This window comes from Pseudorasbora parva, chromosome 4 (genome assembly GCF_024679245.1).
Source record: "Pseudorasbora parva isolate DD20220531a chromosome 4, ASM2467924v1, whole genome shotgun sequence".
Lineage (NCBI taxonomy): Eukaryota > Metazoa > Chordata > Actinopteri > Cypriniformes > Gobionidae > Pseudorasbora > Pseudorasbora parva.
This window is the reverse complement of record NC_090175.1, coordinates 43609361-43633187: the sequence shown is the minus strand read 5'-3', so window position 1 is coordinate 43633187 and position 23827 is coordinate 43609361. Positions and strand designations below refer to the sequence as shown.

General features: G+C 39.2%; 2 protein-coding genes across 2 annotated transcripts; one reads left to right on the top strand and one right to left on the bottom strand.

The window, feature by feature from the left end:
• Positions 1-1291: 1291 nt before the first annotated feature.
• LOC137073686 (uncharacterized) lies at positions 1292-13168 on the bottom strand. The gene is made up of 7 exons (XM_067442392.1): positions 13161-13168; positions 12606-12737; positions 7534-7641; positions 7299-7398; positions 7100-7213; positions 4656-4936; positions 1292-1478 (listed from the first exon to the last, which is right to left on the bottom strand). The coding sequence occupies exons 1-7, from the start codon at positions 13166-13168 to the stop codon at positions 1292-1294; spliced, it is 930 nt and encodes a 309-aa protein (XP_067298493.1).
• LOC137074091 (coiled-coil domain-containing protein 106-like) lies at positions 12965-20752 on the top strand. Its single transcript, XM_067442785.1, has 7 exons — positions 12965-13025; positions 13178-13260; positions 13446-13496; positions 13982-14050; positions 14704-14811; positions 19552-19749; positions 20417-20752. Exons 2-7 carry the CDS (start codon positions 13206-13208, stop codon positions 20728-20730), a joined length of 795 nt encoding a protein of 264 aa, XP_067298886.1. The 5' UTR covers positions 12965-13025; positions 13178-13205; the 3' UTR covers positions 20731-20752.
• Positions 20753-23827: the final 3075 nt, after the last annotated feature.

Here is a 23827-nt window from a genome sequence, read left to right as displayed (position 1 = left end):
TACACAAAAACTGCCCACTTAAAATAAAGTGTGGAACCCGTGTTGATACCCAGGAACTAATGTGTACTTACACTGGAAATACACAAAAACTGCCCACTTAAAATAAAGTGTGGAACCCGTGTTGATACCCAGGAACTAATGTGTACTTACACTGGAAATACACAAAAACTGCCCACTTAAAATAAAGTGTGGAACCCGTGTTGATACCCAGGAACTAATGTGTACTTACACTGGAAATACACAAAAACTGCCCACTTAAAATAAAGTGTGGAACCCGTGTTGATACCCAGGAACTAATGTGTACTTACACTGGAAATACACAAAAACTGCCCACTTAAAATAAAGTGTGGAACCCGTGGTCGATACCCAGGAACTAATGTGTACTTACACTGGAAATACACAAAAACTGCCCACTTAAAATAAAGTGTGGAACCCGTGTTGATACCCAGGAACTAATGTGTACTTACACTGGAAATACACAAAAACTGCCCACTTAAAATAAAGTGTGGAACCCGTGTTGATACCCAGGAACTAATGTGTACTTACACTGGAAATACACAAAAACTGCCCACTTAAAATAAAGTGTGGAACCCGTGTTGATACCCAGGAACTAATGTGTACTTACACTGGAAATACACAAAAACTGCCCACTTAAAATAAAGTGTGGAACCCGTGTTGATACCCAGGAACTAATGTGTACTTACACTGGAAATACACAAAAACTGCCCACTTAAAATAAAGTGTGGAACCCGTGTTGATACCCAGGAACTAATGTGTACTTACACTGGAAATACACAAAAACTGCCCACTTAAAATAAAGTGTGGAACCCGTGGTCGATACCCAGGAACTAATGTGTACTTACACTGGAAATACACAAAAACTGCCCACTTAAAATAAAGTGTGGAACCCGTGGTCGATACCCAGGAACTAATGTGTACTTACACTGGAAATACACAAAAACTGCCCACTTAAAATAAAGTGTGGAACCCGTGGTCGATACCCAGGAACTAATGTGTACTTACACTGGAAATCTACGCTAGTAAAATTTACCAGTATTTAGATAGCTAGTAAAGGGCATTATCCACAAGATCATGTTTGTCTGAATACATATTTGCAGCTGTGCACATTTCTATGAAAGTAACATACACATTCTGTTAAAAAACAATGAAAACACATTCATTTACATTAAGCACTCTTAATCTACATTTAAATCTAAATACAATTACCTTAATTGATATTAGAACACATTACATTTAATTTTTATAAGTTGACGTTCTTCATGACTGCAAATTAATGGATTTTGAAATCCTTTCTTATGTCATGAAAGAGCTGAGCAATTGCTCCTTGTCTGTTTCGTTTGCCTAACCAATGATACCACTGAATACATTTCAAATGCTCTTTCAAGAGCTGAGAGCTTTTGTTTCCTCTGTGCTTGTTAACCTCTGACTTGATGCTTTGCCATGCACGTGTCACATGCCTGTCCTGTCTTGTGTGCACATGTGGGTTCTGTCATGTCTTGCATGTGCTACTGTCAACCCCGCCCTTCTTGTTATCTGATTATTGGTTTATTTGCCCCACCTGTTCTCCCTCATTATCTGCCTTGTTTGTTCCCTTTATAATCTCCTTGTGTTTGTCAGTCTGTGTTGGATCCTTGTGTAATGTCTGCGTCTCCCGTTCCCCCAGTGACTTCTGTTGGTATGTTTTGAGTTTTAGTTTATGTTCTATTATGTGTTTTGCCCCCTCGTGGGTGTTTGTTTTGTATTTATGTTTTATTTGTTATAAATATATATCCTTTTCTGCACTTGAGTCCTCGCACCATTTCCTTTGTCTGTGACGTGACAGAAGGATCCAACCATACTATGAGGACTCAGCAGAGAAGTTTTCCCTCGGTGCCAGTTCCGGGGGTCCCGAGTCCGGGAATCCCGAGTCCAGACATGGCCTGGAGGGCCGTAATGGGAGGGTTTGTGGTGGCAGTCCTGCATGCTTGGGAAAAGCACAGGGTGTCATCCACCACTCCGGTGGTCCCAGTTCCGGTGGATCGTGCGCCGGTGGTCCCTTTGCCGGTGGATCATGTTCCGGTGGTCCCTGTGCCGGTGGATCGTGCTCCGGTGGTCCCTGTGCCGGTGGATCGTGCTCCGGTGGTCCCTGTGCCGGTGGATCGTGTTCCGGTGGTCCCTGTGCCGGTGGATCGTGTTCCGGTGGTCCCTGTGCCGGTGGATCGTGTTCCGGTGGTCCCTGTGCCGGTGGATCGTGTTCCGGTGGTCCCTGTGCCGGTGGATCGTGTTCCGGTGGTCCCTGTGCCGGTGGATCGTGTTCCGGTGGTCCCTGTGCCGGTGGACTCCGTTCCGGTGGTCCCGAGTCCGGAAACGGCCTGGAGGGCTGTGATGGGATGCTTTGTGGTGGCAGTCCTGCATGCGTGGAAGGAGCACAGGGCTTTATCCGAAGCCCCGGAGGCAGTTCCGGTGGTCCCAGTTCCGGTGGATCGTGTGCCGGTGGTCTCAGTTCCGGTGGATCGTGTTCCGGTGGTCCCTGTGCCGGTGGATCGTGTTCCGGTGGTCCCAGTTCCGGCAGATCATGTTCCGGTGGTCCCAATGCCAGCAGATCGTATTCCGGTGGTCCCAGTGCCGGTGGATACTGCTGGACTGGAGAAGTTTCCCCAACGCCCTGCCTGCGCCGCTGAGGCGCCCTGCTCTCCCTGCGCCGCTGAGGCGCCCTGCTCTCCCTGCGCCCCTGAGGCGCCCTGCTCTCCCTGCGCCCCTGAGGCGCCCAGCTCTCCCTGCGCCCCTGAGCAGTCCTGCTCTCCCTGCGCCCCTGAGCAGTCCTGCTCTCCGTGCGCCGCTGAGGCGTCCTGCTCTCCGTGCGCCGCTGAGGCGTCCTGCTCTCCGTGCGCCGCTGAGGCGTCCTGCTCTCCGTGCGCCGCTGAGGCGTCCTGCTCTCCGTGCGCCGCTGAGGCGTCCTGCTCTCCGTGCGCCGCTGAGGCGTCCTGCTCTCCGTGCGCCGCTGAGGCGTCCTGCTCTCCGTGCGCCCCTGAGGCGTCCTGCTCTCCGTGCGCCGCTGAGGCGTCCTGCTCTCCGTGCGCCGCTGAGGCGTCCTGCTCTCCGTTCGCCGCTGAGGCGTCCTGCTCTCCGTTCGCCGCTGAGGCGTCCTGCTCTCCGTGCGCCGCTGAGGCGTCCTGCTCTCCGTGCGCCGCTGAGGCGTCCTGCTCTCCGTGCGCCGCTGAGGCGTCCTGCTCTCCGTGCGCCGCTGAGGCGTCCTGCTCTCCGTGCGCCGCTGAGGCGTCCTGCTCTCCGTGCGCCGCTGAGGCGTCCTGCTCTCCGTGCGCCGCTGAGGCGTCCTGCTCTCCGTGCGCCGCTGAGGCGTCCTGCTCTCCGTGCGCCGCTGAGGCGTCCTGCTCTCCCTGCGCCGCTGAGGCGTCCTGCTCTCCGTGCGCCGCTGAGGCGTCCTGCTCTCCGTGCGCCGCTGAGGCGTCCTGCTCTCCGTGCGCCGCTGAGGCGTCCTGCTCTCCGTGCGACTCTGAGGCGTCCTGCTCTCCGTGCGACTCTGAGGCGTCCTGCTCTCACCGCGCCGCTGAGGCGTCCTGCTCTCACCGCTCCTCCCTGGCGCTCCCTGCACTGACCGCACCACCCAGGAGTCCTGCTCTCACCGCGCCTCCCTGGCGCCCTGCTCTACCCATGCCGCCCTGGCCGCCTGAACTCTGCGGGCCGCCCCGGCCACCTGAACTCGGTGGGCCTCCCGACTTCGGCGGGCCGCCCTGGTCATTCGAACTTTGTGTGCCACCATGGCCTCCTGAACTTTTTGTTTTCCCCATGTTTCCCTTGTTGACCCCTCCCTTGTCTGTTCCTTCCTTGTTTGTTTCCCCTGTCCCGCCCTGGTCTGTCCCACCCGTGCCGTCCTGGTCTGTCCCTCCCGTGCTGCCCTGGTCTGTCCCTCCCGTGCCGCCCTGGTCTGTCCCTCCCGTGCCGCCCTGGTCTGTCCCTCCCGTGCCGCCCTGGTCTGTCCCTCCCGTGCCCCCCTGGTCTGTCCCTCCCGTGCCCCCCTGGTCTGTCCCTCCCGTGCCCCCCTGGTCTGTCCCTCCCGTGCCCCCCTGGTCTGTCCCTCCCGTGCCCCCCTGGTCTGTCCCTCCCGTGCCCCCCTGGTCTGTCCCTCCCGTGCCCCCCTGGTCTGTCCCTCCCGTCCCGCCCTGGTCTGTCCCTCCCGTCCCGCCCTGGTCTGTCCCGCCCGTCCCTAGTGGAGCGTCTGGTAGCCGCTCCTTAAGGAGGGGGTAATGTCACATGCCTGTCCTGTCTTGTGTGCACATGTGGGTTCTGTCATGTCTTGCATGTGCTACTGTCAACCCCGCCCTTCTTGTTATCTGATTATTGGTTTATTTGCCCCACCTGTTCTCCCTCATTATCTGCCTTGTTTGTTCCCTTTATAATCTCCTTGTGTTTGTCAGTCTGTGTTGGATCCTTGTGTAATGTCTGCGTCTCCCGTTCCCCCAGTGACTTCTGTTGGTATGTTTTGAGTTTTAGTTTATGTTCTATTATGTGTTTTGCCCCCTCGTGGGTGTTTGTTTTGTATTTATGTTTTATTTGTTATAAATATATATCCTTTTCTGCACTTGAGTCCTCGCACCATTTCCTTTGTCTGTGACGTGACAGCACGCTCTATGTGCTGTGTATGACAACCGGTGTTTGGATCGACAAAGTTTTCTGAATGATTGACAGTAAAATGCCTGTATCCATGTCTGGGAAGAGCCTGAACATATGCTCTCCAACAGTCACTGAAAATGGTGGATCCTCTTCTCACATGCCTTCGTATAATGGGTATGAGAGTTTGTCTTGAGCGGTTTTTTACAGTCTTCAAAATGGGCAAACGTCTATGTCCCTTGATTTCCAGCATTCCAAAAACCCAGTTCTTTCTTCTCCACGTAGTTCGAAAACGACCACGGTTATACTAGAAGAAAAGAATGCAACTTTAGATACATTGGAGACCCAAAATTTCACCAAATATTAAAATTTGTAAAGAAAAGATGCTGTTTAAATCCTGCACTTTTATTTCACTTAAAAAAAAAAAAATTATATATATATATATATATATATATATATATATATATATATATATATATATATATACAGTACAGTACAGGCCAAAAGTTTGGACACATTACTATTTGTAATGTTTCTGAAAGAAGTTTCTTCTGCTCATCAAGCCTGTATTTATTTGATCAAAAATACAGATTTTTTTTTTTTAAATTGTGATATATCATTACAATTTAAAATAATTGTTTTTTCATTTATTATGACAATTTATTATAATTTATTTCTGTGATCAAAGCTGAATGTTCAGGATGGTTGCTCCAGTCTTTAGTGATCATGATCCTTCAGAAATCATTCTCATATGATGATTGATTCATTTTCAAAGTTGGAAACAGTTCTGCTGCTTAATATTTTTTCATAACCCGTGTTACTTTTTTATAATACTTTGATGAATAAAAAAAATAAAAAAATGTTTTAAAAATAGAAATCTTTTGTAACAACAATACACACTACTGGTCAGTAATTTGGGGTCAGTCATTTTTTTTAATTTAATAAATCAATAATTTTATTCAGCAAGGATGTGTTAAATTGACAAAAATTGATAGTAAAGGAGATTTATATTATTTGAAAATGTGTTTTTATTTTTTAATAAATGCAGTTCTTTTGAATCTTTTATTCATCAAATATATTAAGCAGCAGAACTGTTTCCAACACACATTGATGAATCCCAGTCTTGTCCAAGACAACATGTAAGGCTGACTTAAAGTTATACTAATGTTATGTCATTAATTACTAATGTACTTATTAATTACATGAGGATACCTACTTATCCTCATGTCATTCCAAACCCATAAGACTTTCGTTCATCTTCAGAACACACATGTAGATATTTTTGGATGAAATCCGAGAGCTCTGTATAATGCTATTTCCATGCATTCTGACTTTTTTACACTGTTAAAGAGTTGATTCTCATGCTAAACATGGACAAAATAAAATAAAAATATTTTTTGTTCTTCCAAGTATGGCCATGTATGACGACATCCTCAACCAGGGGTGCATTTCCCTAAAGCGTTGTTAACCAACTATGGTCGCAAGTTTCGTCGTTATCAGCATAGTTCGACGAGTGATTAAATGATTAAATGTAAATGTAAATTTTTCATATCAGGACTGCGCCACTTCTCACAAATACAGACAGGTTTGGAAACGAAAAGTTTAACTGAGACGTAACCACGATCAGCTTTGTGGGAAATTAAGAATCAATGTCACACAAGTCCACACAGTAAAATTGGTGGATAGGATATTGGAGCAGGCGACTGACAGCGACACATAGCACCAACTTCAATGTTTAATTTTAAAGGTTCCATTTTTCGTGTGTTTTTGAAGCCTTAATTGTGTTTACAGTGTGCAATATAACATAAGTTAATGTTTCCTTGTTCTATGAAGTCCCTCCTTCAAAAACATGTAACGAGTTCTGATTGGGCCAGCGCTTCCCGTGTTGTGATTGGACAGCAGCTTAGCGCACTTTGCCCGGAAAGGTCCCGCCAAGACCACTCCCCCTTTTTTGCATATTCTTGTGGGTGGAGGGTTAGTCAACAAACTGTTCTAGTGATGTCATTACAGCCCTGCACTTCCTGGTGTAGTCCAAACCGGCCGTTCGCTGTAGGCTTTGAAAGGGAACTTCTGGTAAATAAAATATCTCGCTTGGCATTGAACTTTGAGCGTTATAATTTTACAGGTATTATTTATGCTCTAACAGCAACATTACACACTAAAGTTTGAAAGATGGAATCGCGAAGAACAGGAGCTTTAAATGAATGTAGACTACTGGCAGTCTGGCACACGTGGGTGCTCGGTATTGGCGCCTATGTCCTTTACGTCTATGGCTTATCCAAATTTCTCCAACTACGGATAAACAGAAAATGCGCACGGCGTTAACGCACGTTAATAAATTTAGCGCCGTTAAAATGAATTTGCGTTAACACATTATTAACGCGTTAACTTTGACAGCCCTAATATATATGTTTTTTTAAACAGTACCCCTTTTTTCACATCAGAGCTCATTTATCCATGGACCATTTACCTTCCTTTTATGTGCAAACTTTGACTCATCAATGGAAACAAACTTCCGTCTTGAGTTTCCACCAACTCTAAGACCAGTTCTTCTTCTCAGTCTCTGTAGTGCAGCTATGCAAATCTAAACAACATAATATAAATATTAATGTATGCATGCAATGTTTAATTGCATTGTTTTGTATTCATTATCCAAAAAAATACCTCACCTTCCTAAGTGCAAATGTCATTCGTGACAAAGTTCTTGAACTTCTGGCTATCTGATCCTCTAACAGGTCAATTTGCCTGAGTTGGAGACCTTGCGCAAATCTGTGGACAATGAGAACATCACTTGTACTTGCTCTTCTACTCTACAGGCTATACAAACATTATAGTGGTAAATCATTATGAGTAAAGCACTGTACAGATAATAAATAAGGCTTTATATTTTTTATAATCACTCACCGGTAAATAAATTCCAGCCATTTAACGAGTTGTACTCTACTTTGGCTGAAAAGTGAACCTTTTCTCACTGATGATGAAACTTTGCGATGATTCTTTCTTCTGCACATCCTGAAATAAAACAAATACAAACAAATAAAGTGAAGCACAAACATTCTAATTGCCAATTCAATATGCTAAATGTGAAAAAAAGATCTGGGCTGCATTTCCCGAAACCTTCTTAACTCTACGTCATTCTTAAGTTATACCTTAAGGTATCCCTTAACGTTAATATGTGTTTCCCGAAACGAACTTAGTTAAGAATACCTTCTTTGAGTCATACTTTCGTAAGGTTGGTCTGGACCACTCTTAGCTATACCTTATCACTATTAAAAGTTAATTCCACTAGTGGCCACCACTGTGAAAAAAGCTTCTTTATATGTCAGTCTATCCGAATATAATTCCGAAGTTGTAATATACACCCAGTGTTCAATTAGGCTAGTTGAATAGTTTTTTTTTTTTTTTTTTAATTTATTTTTTATGCAAGGATTAAAATTGTTATACGAAATTTCATAAATTTCTTTGTCATAAAATTTCATTACAAACACTAATGGTTGTTAGCTTTTTAATGATATTATCCAAAGGTACATCAGCTGGCAAACCATTAGACAGGAAAGGCTTAGGAGCCTATTTAAAGGGAATGATTGTGGAGGGGAGTTTAGTCAAACTTTGGCAGCGAGGCAGCGAATATAATTGTGCTAAATCAAAGACGGCGCTGTCCGCGGAGCCATTTAGTGTATGTGCACTATTTCATATGTGAAAACTTTAGTCCCTGGCTACCATGTCAGAAGCTGCTATTAAAAATAAATTTCGCCTACCACGACAGCAAATTCAGCAGCTTTTAGATCTTGTTGGATCAACTTTGTCGAGACAAACTGGACGGAGCTCAGCTACTAAAATCAGCTGCTGGCGGCTCTTCTCTTTCTTTATTTTTTCTCCGCCATATAGTAGCAGCTGATTATATGTTTTGCGTGTTGCGTTTTTATTGAGTAGGCCATCTAATAATATAAATTAGTTATTTACACAATAATGTGATGCAGCTGCTGCATGGTCAATCATCCCTGTTTGTGGAGTAAATCAAGACACTCTATTGAAAATATATTGTAATAATTTAAATGACGCGTGATGCTCATGGTGCGGTTGAGCATGAGATTCCTGGTTCGTGCACTCATTTCAGAATTATGTAAAATTTAGGTGCAATTTTGTATGATAAATGAAAGTTCAACTATTTCTGAAGTGTTTCTTTTATAAAGAACATAATTTTTTCGCATAACACGGTGAAACAGCCCCTGCATAGAGTAAATAATCGATTCTTGAGCCATCGATAGAAGCCAATTCAGCACCGCCGCCACGAACAGCACCCGCTTACGTCGCACTTAAGAAGGTATACCTTAAGCAACCTCCTAAGGTATAGTTCGGGGAACACACCTAGAAATGGTATACCTTCAGTTAAGTTATACCTTTAGAGTCTTCGTAGCGCGCTAAGAGACAACGTTATCGGGAAATGCAGCCCTGAATTTGAATGGTTTAAATCTGAATTATTAACAAGTGTAATCTAACATAATTGAATATTATGTTCCATTTTACACAGTACTCAATGTGATTTTTTTTAAATGTTGAATATAGAACCTTTAAAAACTGAACACATCTGAAATGTTTTTATGTCGAAATTGTATAGACATGTATTTTCAAACAGCAGATATTTTGTTCTGATATTAATAGACTGTAAATATTCAGTTTTTGAAAATACAGATTCAAGATTTCAGATGAAGAAGAAATTCAGATCATCAAATTCAATATTTTAAAATTCAGATCATCAAATTCAATATTCTCAAATTCAGATCATCAAATTCAATATTCTAAAATTCAGATCATCAAATTCAATATTCTAAAATTCAGATCATCAAATTCAGATCTTACAGAAAGTAGGCCAGAGGTCATATCAGGGAAGAGTAAAGGATGTCAGAAAAATCCAACAGAGCACTATCTGATCATTTCATTTCCTATTTGTAATGGAATAAAGAGAAAAGATCAAACGTCCTTTTTATACTTTTTTTATTTATTTTAGATTAATGCAAGGAAAGAGATTTCGGCTAGAGTTCTCATTTTTTGTGTGTGATTTACAAATCGCTGATTAGTGTAGAAAATCTAAGCATTTTACATCATCTGTTGCTCTACATGGTTGAATCCAAAATCTAAACCCTCACTATTCCCTACTTTAGTCCACTAACACAGTTACCTTGAAGGACTGAATGAATGTAGATCCGATGAGGTTTCTTTCGGGGGTGGGGGGTGAAGTTGTTAACAATAATAATGGGAAATGCTCTAATGTGGCGTGACCTATTTTTTAACAGTCTATGGCGTGACATTCACAGATCACTGTAGCCCTCAGTTCAAGTAAAAGGCAGCGCTCATGACATGAACCAATCACCTCCGCTTTACAGCGCGAGAGAAATCATGAATGAACACACAGGGCTGTCTGTAAGGGCTCCACATTATCTTTGTCTGGGACAAATCAAAGAGGATTTTATTTTCCCGACAGGACAAATAAAACATTAAAATAACCAGATAATAATTTATTTATTATTATATTCAATGTAAACAGCGACTGATAATGGAGTGTATCTCTGGTAACAAAGTTGTGTTGAGGCTGGCGCTGCCTGTCTCTTTGTGAGACATTCATGGAGAAATCAAAATTTCAAATACATTGCAATCGTGAATTGTGTAGCATAATTCATTATTAGTTACTTACATTTTAGACTCAAAAAACTTTTTTTGTTCTATTTCAACTACGATTTCACCGACGGAAATAGTTCCAAAGGAACAACACTCAGCGCGGTGTTTTGTACTGAATGAATCAGCGTTTTGAATGAATCATTTGAATGAACGACTCAATGACTCACTCAGTAAGACAATCACTTGCTGCCACCTATTGGCGGTTTAGTTTCATGTTTAAAAGTATCATTGCATTTTTTTATTTGTATATTCAAACATTTAGAACATCAATCTCATAACATTATTTATTACTGTTTTATTTTGCAGTTTAAATTAATTAATTTGATTGGTAAAAGCCCTAGTGTCTTACTATTATAACTGCATTTATTAATCAAATGTAAGAATTTAACATGAAATGCATACATTTAATAAGATTAAAAAAATGGCTTTTATAAAATTAAATAACGCCCTGGGGTAAATATCACAAATATGCAGATTTAATTAGGCCTATGTTAAAGCTGATAGAACACTGATGAGAATATTGCTTCAAAATCAATATATTTATACCACCAAAAATCCCCCCAATACACTGTACAGTACATACAATTTGCTTTGTACTCTACCTGATAGGCCGGAAGTTAATCAATTTCAAATCAAATTTTAAAACTTGTGACAATGCCCAGCGCTACAGTGTAAATGTTTTTTACTTGAAGCAAATGCTACCTTTACCTTTATTTTCTTGTCAGAGTGCACCAAAATGCTTTGTTTATTAAAAACTACTGGGAGGCAATGTCCCAGAGAGCCCCCTAAATGTATTTCATTCGGAAACATGTCACCTTTTTCACCACTTGCCAGTTTTGCAGGTATGTATTTGAGGGTATAGGGGCGATTTCAGATTCAGCCCAGGTCTGTTCAACAAAATAGTAGTCTTATAGCAGTAGAAGACTACCGCTTCTTAAACTGTACAGGGCAAGTCCTAGATCAGGCAACTTTTCTGTGCAACTTAACGCGTTTCACAGAAAAAAAAATGATTATCTAATATATAAAATATTAATCAGCACCCGGCCAGTCTTATTTAATTGTGCGGTAAACCACATGAAAAATGAGAAATCTAGCCAAAATCTCTTTTTCCGTGCATTAATCTAAAATAAACAAAAAAGTATAAAAGGGCCGTTTGATCTTTTCTCTTTATTTCATTACAAATAGGAAATGAAATGATCAGATAGTGCTCTGTTGGATTTTTCTGACATCCTTTACTCTTCCCTGATATGACCTCTGCTAAATTTCTGCGATCTGAATTTTAGAATATTGAATTTGATGATCTGAATTTTAGAATATTGAATTTGATGATCTGAATTTTAGAATATTGAATTTGATGATCTGAATTTTAGAATATTGAATTTGATGATCTGAATTTGAGAATATTGAATTTGATGATCTGAATTTTAGAATATTGAATTTGATGATCTGAATTTGAGAATATTGAATTTGATGATCTGAATTTTAGAATATTGAATTTGATGATCTGAATTTTAGAATATTGAATTTGATGATCTGAATTTTAAAATATTGAATTTGATGATCTGAATTTCTTCTTCATCTGAAATCTTGAATCTGTATTTTCAAAAACTGAATATTTACAGTCTATTAATTCAGAACAAAATATCTGCTGTTTGAAAATACATGTCTATACAATTTCGACATAAAAACATTTCAGATGTGTTCAATTTCAAAGGTTCTATATTCAACATTTAAAAAAAATCAAATTCAGTACGGTGTAAAATGCAACAATATTCAATTTTGTTAGATTACACTTTTCAATAATTCAGATTTAAACAATTCAAATTCAGATCATTTTGTCATCTTTCTAGCTCCATAGACAAGCTGAACACAAATTATGTAATATGCTTAATTAGACTGTACATTTACTAGACTGTATTTGTAATGTTTTACATCTCAATAATAATGTAGGCTACTTTATCTTTTTCTCTTATATATATATATATATATATATATATATATATATATATATATATATATATATATATATATATATATATAAGAGAAAAAGATAAAGTAGCCTACATTATTATTGAGATGTAAAACATTACAAATACAGTCTAGTAAATGTACAGTCTAATCTATGAATAACAGGTTTATGATTGTATGTTTCCAACATCAAGATTTGTTTTATATATATATATATATAAAACAAATCTTGATGTTGGAAACATACAATCATAAACCTGTTATTCATAGATTGTGGTTACAGTAGGCGATACAGTACAAGAAACTACAGTAAATTGTATTCCTCTACTTACCATATATAGCCGTCGTTGCTCTTGTGACAGGTGAGTTTCATTTTCTTTCCGCAAACACGGCAGACTGGTGCACCGTGAAGCAGTCTCTTTTTGATTAACCATTTTATTAAACTTTTCCGATGAGCTCCTCTTCTACAACGATGTAAAAAATGATGTACTTGCTCGGATAGATTCATTTCAAACGCATCACTAAATTACCCTTCGTGATCTCAGTCATATACCATGTGATGTGTTATGTGTTCTGTATTTATTTGAATAAAGTTGAAATCATACGGGAGGGAAACACCCAATCAGGTGTCTGCATTTGACCCGCCGGCGCCGAGACGCGTCACGCGCATGTGCACTCAGAGATCTCTTCTCTGGCAGTGGCGGTCTTTTCTAACTTCTTTTTGAATTTCAACGGCTGACGTCAGATTGAAGGTATGGAGAATTTATAGGTATAAAACTACTTATGTATTATGTACCTCTATGCTTCCAAAGCATATTGTGGTGAATCAACCGTATCATGACAAACACAAGCAAGGAATTTTAAAAAACAAAACCTATCTCTTTAACCTCGACATTGATTGCAGATTCGGGATTTTGATCCATATTTCAATTATGTTGCGGAGGAGGAAGACAAAAAGACCCCGTGCTCTAACGTTACCTGTTTTTGGTAAGTTAAATATAAAAGATATAACGTTACATTATTGTCCTGTTTTTACGTTTGACTTGATAATAGCTTGTTAATTATTTCAGTCACTCATACGTTACTTGATTCGCTAACTTACACATTTAGCTAACGTTACATAACATAACCTAAGGTTAACGTATAACTAACTAAGTTACTTACTTTAACAGACGAGGAAAATGAGTTTGCTGAGGAGTCTGTGGATCGTGAAAGTAACCCAGGTAAGTTAACGTTAGAGAATTAATCTTTTATGACATTTCTTTTGTACACTTTATCAGGCAGATATGCAGACTTTACCTTAATGTAATATCATGTTAAGCATGGTGTTACTTTAACCTGTATTGATTACATGATGTAACCAACTTGAACAATTTTTCAACTAAATATCCACATGAATCTAATTAGTAAACTAAATTCACTATATAAACTAAATTACCGATCTGCCCACATTGTCACTCTGTATGATAACTGAAATGAGCTGATAACATCACTGTTTTCTCCAGAGCGGCTGTACAGCCGAATCAAATTCTGTTGCATTATCTTCCTGTTAACACTGTGAAGCTGCTTTCAAACAATGCATTGTAAAAAGCACTATATAAATAAAGTTGACTATGAATAACCTTCATAATATATTTAGTTCAGTATTTAAAAAACAAACAAACATTATATTAGCTTTTGTATATGGCTATATCATTTTGTTTTACAGATGCTTCATACCCAGACACTGCACCTGCTGCTAGCTGTTCTCAGGACAGACCAAATGAATGTGACAAAGGTGAAGGGTTTTATTTTATATCGAGTTGTTACACCACTTGATTTTAAACAGATTAATTATACAGTAAAACTGTTATAGAGCTGATCAAGCCGACGGATGGTGAACTGACGACTTCTTTTAAACCATTAAAGTGCCGTAATGTACTTAAACAGTGATATTAAAAGATCAAATTCAGTTTACACCTTTTGGATGATGCATACTATATAAAGATGAAACCTGGAATATGAATGTAATGTTTTCTTTATAATGAGTTTCGATGGGGAAACACCTAGCAAGAAATCTTGTGTTGCACTAATATTCTGTGTTCATTTGCTTTCCTGAACAAACTGTGCAACTTCAATAAAGTGTATATTGAATTTGTATTTTAGTATCACTGCTTACTGCATTAATACTGACTACAAACCTGGTAAAAATGACTAGAGGGCAATGGAGGAGAGCCTTGCTTTGCCCTTCAGGTGGGCGATGCTATGAGTGTGTGATGACACGTGAAAACTATGGATATGACTACACAATTCTGATGTGGTTCTTTTATCAATCCTAATCTTTGATGGAAAATAAACTAAGAGTGATGGAACATAAACAATAAGTGATGTGATTATTAGTCGCTGTAAGGTCATTATTAATATTGCATATTTGCATGTGTCTATTTTAAGGACTCCAGCCAGCTGTTGAGGAATCAACGATGGACAACCTGTTCAAACGGATAGAAGCATTAGAGGCAGAACGTGACTTTCTTAGGCACACTCTTGCATCTGTCTGTGGTGAGTGATGCGTAGCTTTGTAAAATATAATCAGTCTTCATATGTGATGTTTCTTATTATACATGGTTATGTTTGACAAGATTACAGGACTGAACATTGTATAAAATGAATACACTGCTTTGAGTGGTTTCTTGCAAACCTTAAAGAATTTAAAAATGCTCTAAAATGACCTTTGTTAGGGTAAGTAGTACACAATCTGACTAATTTGGTTTTGTTATTTAGTATTACTTTTTGTCTTTAACTGAAATCAATTTTAGATTTAGAACTACAAAAACACATTGTGGAGCTTAAAGTGTTAGTCCATCTAAACATTACACTGAAATTCATAAATTTTCATTATTTGCATGTGCTTTAAAGCCTTGGCGGTTAAACATTTCATTGGTGTACTCAGGCCATTCTTAAAAATATTTTGGTTTGCAGTAACAGTAAAGAAAAAAGAAGGGTCGGTAGGTAGGTCTATTTCCCCCTATTTTTATTATTATCTATTTTAATTGTAAAATACAATTTTGGTGATGGTGATTATGTAGGTAAGATTTTAAACAAATTAGCATATTGTGACGTCACAGACTGGGTATTCCCTACTTTAGGATTCGGGGATTCGCCTTCGGGCGCATCATTGCAAACCTAATTTTGATGCAGGCTATATAGACCACGAACAAATTTAAATCTTTGTCAAAAGCATGTTTATCACATTTATTTCAGGTGTATTCATTAAGAACAGGTTCCAACCAGCAGCTAGCTGACTTTGAACGGTGACTGCAAACATTTTGTGTTTGGCAGCTACCAAGCACGAACCATTGACTATGACAGTGAATGAGAGTATGAGATGAAGCCAATGCACACAGGGACATCCATTAACCAATAGTGTAATCATATATGATGTCACAGGATTTTATTTAAAAGAAGGAACATAGCCTTCTTTCGTATGTAGGCCTAGGCAATTTATATATTTACTAGGGATTCAACAATACAGTTAGTCCACGGTTCAATACAAACCTCGGTTTTTAACCACGGTTTTCGGTTCGGTTCATTTTTTTGCTATTCTACAGTCCCTGACAAAAGTCTTGTCGCTGATCTATTTTTTAGAAATACCTGATATTAACCTGACTTTTAATTAATTAATTGGTGTTAGAAATAGCTCATATGAAAAGCTAAAACCCTCCCAAATGATGTTTAATGCACTGAAATAAATAATTTTCATACAAAAAATATTTATCATTAAATCAAGACAGAAAGGTCAAATTTTGGCAAGACAAAAGTTTTGTCGCCTATACAGAAATTGAACAAATTTACTGCAAATACAAAAATATGTCAGCAAATTAAGTTGTGGTGCTGTGAGATCCAAATTTAATATCTTGTATGACTTCCATGAGCTTGAAGGACTGCATCCATGCGGTTTGGCAAGGATTCATACAATTTATTGATGAAGTCATCAGGAATAGCTAAGAAAGCAGTCTTGCATGCCTCCCAGAGTTCATCAATATTCTTTGGTTTCGTCTTCCATGCATCCTCTTTCATCCTACCCCACATATGCTCAATGATGTTCATGTCTGGTGACTGGGCTGGCCAATCCTAGAGAATCTTGATCTTCTTCGCCTTGAGGAACTTTGATGTGGAGATGGAAGTATGCGATGGAGAACCGTCCTGCTGCAGAATTTGGCCTCTTTTATGGTTGTGAATATAAGAGGTAGCTAAGATTTCTTGGTATTTTAGACTATTGATGTTGCCTTCCACCCTGCAGATCTCTCGCACACCCCCATACTGGATGTAACCCCAGACCATGATTTTTACACCACCACACTTCACTGTTTTCTGGGTGAATCTCGGATCCATTCTGGCTCCAATAGGTCTCCTGCAATATTTGTGGCGACTGTGGTGTAATTCAACAGAAGATTCATCTGAAAAATCCACCTTCTGCCACTTTTCCAGCGTCCATCCTTTTAGAAGGCTGCGGGCCTTGGCAAATTCTACACGGTTTTTCAATTGTCTTTTGTTTAGTGCTGGCTTCTGGGCACTGATTCGACCATGGAGGCCATTTCGAGACAGAATCCGACAAACTGTTCTGGTTGACACAGGGACTTCAGGTGACCAGGTCTCATGGAGCTCTGCTGCAGTGGAAAATGGGCTGGCCTTGGATTTTCGAGCCAACAAGCGGTCCTCTCGAGCAGTTGTCTTGCGGGGTCTGCCTGACCTGGGCTTGTCAAAAACGTCTCCAATCTCTTCAAATCTTTTTTTTATCCTCTGTACTTGACGCTGAGACACATTGAAGGTGTCTGCCACATCAGCAGTGGATCTGGTCTTCAGCCTCTTGATAATCAAAACTTTAGTCTCAGGGTGACTCTTAGGCATGTTTGCAGAGGTCTAGTTGCAGTTGATGTGAAGGTCTAGCGTACTGGGGTTCTTTTTATACACACTTGAGACCTAATTGATCCATTATTAGTCACAGGTGAAGCTCATATGACAAGGTGACAACACTTATGTCTTTGCAAAAATTGACTCAATGGGCTTTACCAAGCTGTGAATATTAGAATACTTTTTGAAAGTTTAGTTTTTCACTGAAACATTATCACAAAAGCTGGTGGGATTAAAATGAGAAATTTCTTGTAAAACAAATTCTTGATTAGAAATATATTTCAGCGGCACTTTAGGTCAATTTGTACACAAGCGACAAGACTTTTGTCAGGGACTGTATTCTTAGGCGACAGGAACAGAAAGAGGTTAAGGAGAAAATGGTTATATTGCAATACTCTTTCTTTCTTTTACTTAAAAGACTTAAAAACCCTCGCTTAAACTTAAAACTTTACTTAAAAAAACCCTTGTTTTCACATTCCTAGTGTATTGTATAATATAAAATAAACATAGGCTATGAAGATTTACAGTGGCAGCTCAGAGATGTGGGCTACAGTAGCATTTAAGTATGAAATTGAATGAATGTATGCTAAAATTAAAACTACTTAAACTACTAAAATTATAACTAGTCTTCAATATACAATATACATTGTTTAAAAGCTACTGTATTCAAGTTTTTTATTATTATTCAAGAGCAGTGAGTGATTTTCTCTTTGTCTTTTGTTGTTTTATTAACATAATTTTAGTGGTGAACTGTCCCTTTAAGGACAGGTGTTCACTATAGGCTGTGGTGCTGTCACTGCTGTGTGTATATGAGATGTGAGACCTGCTCGCATCTCATATACACACATGCGATTTTACTTTAAAACGCATGCAAATAGTGAACTTTGGTGATTGTGAATAACTATAGTGTTGTAAGTATGATTGGGTATTTACTCATATCAGCGCGTAGACTCACAGCCACACTCAAACAGAGCCGAAATAAACTGGGAGCAATATTTCGGAGAGAAACAGAAATAATGAATTAAATGCAAAACCGAAAGAAAAAAAAGCAATTCACAGCAGTGCCGCGGTTGTTTCCGCACCGAATATGTTTTGCTATGCTGGACGCGCTGAATTAAAGTGATTAAAGTCTAGCCTATGTTTCTAAAGTATGTGCTAGGATTTATAAATATAAAGTAATTCAGTGCATAAAACATTTTCTTAAATGTAGCGCATTTAAACATGATGTTATGTTGCTATGTAGTGCATAGGCCTACAAAGAGAATTGCAAGTCATGTTTAGTAACAACTTAAGGATTTTAAATAAAAATAATGAATACATGTTGTGTGAAACAGGTGTGAGAGGTATTATCTCTACTGGAAATGTTGACATCCTAATCTTTAAAAAAAAAAAAAAAATTGTCATAAGCTCAGGCCAATTTTCACATCTCAGATTGTTTTTTTTTTAAAAAAGTTTTAAAAAAAATATTCAGCTGGTTATTTATTTAATTTTTGTTAAAATAATAACAGGTTATTTTGTTAACACCAAAAGTTCTCATGTAATAAATGGAAAGCAAATAAAAATAGCCTCCTCCCCCTTTTTTCTGATCCGAAAAAGGATCCGATCCATGACTCATGATCCGTAATGTGATCCGAACTGTGAGTTTCACAGTTGCAAATAAAGATATCTGTCTAACCCCTCCATATGCATGTGTGTAAATCAGCTGTACAGTCTTTATTGCGATGCAATGTGAGATTAAAGGAGTGCACTCGATAATGTCCAAAATGGTTTCGTTCACCACTACAAATAGCTGTTCCCTCAAATGCCATATTTGAGGTTATAGGGGGCAAAACAAATTATACAAACAAAAAGACTTTATTCAACAATCTCTTCTCTTCAATGTTATTCTGCTATGCAAATTATGTTGTTAGCGATTCGTGTTCTACAGCAGAATGGCAGCTCACCATTGGCTGACGCTATTCATGTGAACACCACAATGCATGCGTGTAATGATGATGCAGAAGCTGGCCAATAATGAGGTGGCACTCTTTTTCCATACAACCAGAAAGCTCTGCACTGTATTTACTATGTCAACTGCGTAATAGAATGACATTGAAGAGAAGAAATAAAAAAATAGCAATGACTTTGCTGTCTATGGATGGTTCAGAGTGCTCTCGGATTTCATAAAAAAAATTGGGTCTTCAACCGACAAAGTTTAAATCCCACCTGGCTAGTGCATTCCCAATAATGTTTGTGCGTTAGGTCAGTAGGTTGAGAGTAGGGGGCCTTTTGTAGATGTTTGAACTGTTTAACCACATCAGCCTCTACACTATGAAAGTAGTGACAACATTAAAGGTGATAGCCACTTCTCTGAAAAAAAGAATTTAATTGAAAATATTTTTTTTTTAGGCAAGGAAAAGAAAAAGAAGAAGAAAAAGAAAGACACTAGTAGTGAGAGTGATGAGCCAAACTCTTCATCCTCTTCCTCATCCTCCTCCCTCCCTTCATCTTCATCGGAGGATGAAAGATACAGGAAAAAAAAATCCAAAAAGAAGAGAACCCAAAAAAACAGGTCAAAATCTGCATTCTCCAGTGCAACAGTGAGAGGTAAATTCAAAAGGCAAATCTAAATGTGAATTTATTCTTGATGAAGATTATTTCATCTGATGTTTCCATAGGCAGAGTGTGTTACTGAGAGAGCTTAGCCTTCCCCTGGCCAAGGGCCAAAAATGGGGGCTAGGGTCAAAAATGCACCCGTACATTTAAACTAAATATTGCAATAAATTGAAAAGAAAAGTTTTATGAAAAGTGTCAATTGCATCATTAAATTTAGATCTGCTCACGTGTTATCATAAAATGTACGTGTTTTACACTTACATTCAGTTTTACTAATTGCATGAGTCTATTGAGCTTAGGAATGCAATGGCCAATCAGAGGCTTTAAAGGGATACACCCAAAATGTTTAATTCTGTCACCATTTACTCACCCAAGTTAATCCAAACCTGTAAAAAAAAAACTTTTTCTTTTGTACACAAAAAGTGAAAACACTTTTAAATAGAATGTCATCAAATAGCAATGATCTCGTTCCCCGTTGACTATAATAGTGAGGGGCAGTATGAATTATGCATAATTACATGCAACGGACCCTAACCCTAATAGTAAGTACATGTATTTATTTAGTATTACTCAGTGTTAATTGTATAATTACATTGTAACAGGGACACCATAAAATAAAGTTTAACCACAAATGGTCTACTTTTTTTATGTTCAACAGCCAAGTGTCCAGATGACGTCTTGAAGAGATACAAAAAAGTTCTTCGAGCATACAAAAAGGAGGGGAGCATGTCAAGAGCTTTCATAAAAGTTGGAGTGGACAGAAACACCCTTGCCCTCACTGCAGTTGTGGCTGAGATACAGATTATGAACCCAGATTTTTTTTGCTCTATCCCACAGTTCCAGCCTCAGAAAGAAAAGTTATTTGAGTTTTCTCAGAGGTGCTCTGAGGCCTTGACCCCCGAGATAAAAGCCTCGATTAGTGCAGGGAAAAAAAATGGGAAACTCTTGCCAATTAAATACAAGTATCGCTAAAGGCAATTGTTTATTTCTGTTAAAATTTAAAGGGTTAGTTCACCCAAAAATGTAAATTCTGTCATTAATTCCTCACCCTCATGTGGTTGGCCAGCCGTCAGACCTCCGTTCATCTTCAGACACCGATGAAGATATTAGTGTTGAAATCCGATGGCTCAGAAAGGCCTTCATTGACACCAATGTCATTTCCTCTCTCAAGACCCATAAAGGCACTAAAGACGTCGTTACAAAGCCCATCTCACTACAGCGGCTCTACAATCATTATGAAGAGGCCAGAATAGAAAAACTAAATAACGACTTATATAGTGATGGCCAATTTCAAAACAAAGCTTCGAACAGTTATAAATCAGCATACTGGTTCATGATTGAGATCGCCAAAGTCACGTAATTTCACTAGTTTGGCAGTTTGACATGCGCATCATCAATTGATACGCTGATTCATTAACACTGAAGCTTCAGGGAGCATTTTTTTAAATCGGCCATCGCTATATAAGTCGTTATTTGGTTGTTTTTTTTGCGCACTAACTCTAGTGTGGTCTCTTCATAAATGATTGTAGAGGCGCTGTAGTGAGATGGGCTTTGTAACGACGTCTTTAGTGCCTTTATGGGTCTTGAGAGAGGAAATGACATTGGTGTCAATGAAGGCCTTTCTGAGCCGTCGGATTTCAACACTAATATCTTCATCTGTGTGTGAAGATGAGCGGAGGTCTTACAGGTGACGAACGACATGAGGGTGAGGAATTAATGACAGAATTAACATTTTTGGGTGAACTAACCCTTTAAGTTTGGGATATTGTATGTTTTTTATTTAACAGTTCCCTGTGTTCAAATACATTTAAAGAAAAGTGTTCAGAGATAAGTGCAATCTGACCTGAACACAGCTTTTTTTCTGGTGCTTTTTCTCAAAATCAAAGTATCCTAATTATATTGTTTTCTTAAAGTTTCAGAGATTCTTTTCTGGTATCTGAAAGCTTTCAGTAAAAAAGATTCATAACTGCATGGTTTTGTTTTCCTGTGTCGTAACAAGTTTAAATAAGAATACCGTAATTTTATTCTGCATGCAATTAATTGTGCGACCCCCACCCCCCTTACAACAGGTGGGCAGTTTTTATGTATTTCCAGTGTAAATACACATTAGTTCCTGGGTATCGACCACGGGTTCCACACTTTATATTAAGTGGGCAGTTTTTGTGTATTTCCAGTGTAAGTACACATTAGTTCCTGGGTATCAACACGGGTTCCACACTTTATTTTAAGTGGGCAGTTTTTGTGTATTTCCAGTGTAAGTACACATTAGTTCCTGGGTATCGACCACGGGTTCCACACTTTATTTTAAGTGGGCAGTTTTTGCGTATTTCCAGTGTAAGTACACATTAGTTCCTGGGTATCAACACGGGTTCCACACTTTATTTTAAGTGGGCAGTTTTTGTGTATTTCCAGTGTAAGTACACATTAGTTCCTGGGTATCAACACGGGTTCCACACTTTATTTTAAGTGGGCAGTTTTTGTGTATTTCCAGTTTAAGTACACATTAGTTCCTGGGTATCGACCACGGGTTCCACACTTTATTTTAAGTGGGCAGTTTTTGTGTATTTCCAGTGTAAGTACACATTAGTTCCTGGGTATCAACACGGGTTCCACACTTTATTTTAAGTGGGCAGTTTTTGTGTATTTCCAGTTTAAGTACACATTAGTTCCTGGGTATCGACCACGGGTTCCACACTTTATTTTAAGTGGGCAGTTTTTGTGTATTTCCAGTGTAAGTACACATTAGTTCCTGGGTATCGACCACGGGTTCCACACTTTATTTTAAGTGGGCAGTTTTTGTGTATTTCCAGTGTAAGTACACATTAGTTCCTGGGTATCAACACGGGTTCCACACTTTATTTTAAGTGGGCAGTTTTTGTGTATTTCCAGTTTAAGTACACATTAGTTCCTGGGTATCGACCACGGGTTCCACACTTTATTTTAAGTGGGCAGTTTTTGTGTATTTCCAGTGTAAGTACACATTAGTTCCTGGGTATCGACCACGGGTTCCACACTTTATTTTAAGTGGGCAGTTTTTGTGTATTTCCAGTGTAAGTACACATTAGTTCCTGGGTATCAACACGGGTTCCACACTTTATTTTAAGTGGGCAGTTTTTGTGTATTTCCAGTGTAAGTACACATTAGTTCCTGGGTATCAACACGGGTTCCACACTTTATTTTAAGTGGGCAGTTTTTGTGTATTTCCAGTGTAAGTACACATTAGTTCCTGGGTATCAACACGGGTTCCACACTTTATTTTAAGTGGGCAGTTTTTGTGTATTTCCAGTGTAAGTACACATTAGTTCCTGGGTATCAACACGGGTTCCACACTTTATTTTAAGTGGGCAGTTTTTGTGTATTTCCAGTGTAAGTACACATTAGTTCCTGGGTATCAACACGGGTTCCACACTTTATTTTAAGTGGGCAGTTTTTGTGTATTTCCAGTGTAAGTACACATTAGTTCCTGGGTATCAACACGGGTTCCACACTTTATTTTAAGTGGGCAGTTTTTGTGTATTTCCAGTGTAAGTACACATTAGTTCCTGGGTATCAACACGGGTTCCACACTTTATTTTAAGTGGGCAGTTTTTGTGTATTTCCAGTGTAAGTACACATTAGTTCCTGGGTATCAACACGGGTTCCACACTTTATTTTAAGTGGGCAGTTTTTGTGTATTTCCAGTGTAAGTACACATTAGTTCCTGGGTATCAACACGGGTTCCACACTTTATTTTAAGTGGGCAGTTTTTGTGTATTTCCAGTGTAAGTACACATTAGTTCCTGGGTATCAACACGGGTTCCACACTTTATTTTAAGTGGGCAGTTTTTGTGTATTTCCAGTGTAAGTACACATTAGTTCCTGGGTATCGACCACGGGTTCCACACTTTATTTTAAGTGGGCAGTTTTCGAGGATTTCCAGTGTAAGTACACTTTAATTCCTGGGTATCAACACAGGACCCATACCTTAACACTTTACAATAAGGTTTAATTTGTTAACGTTGGGTAGCTACATTGGTCAACTTAATGAGAAGCACTTCAACATTATTAAGCTTAGTTGATGTTTATATCA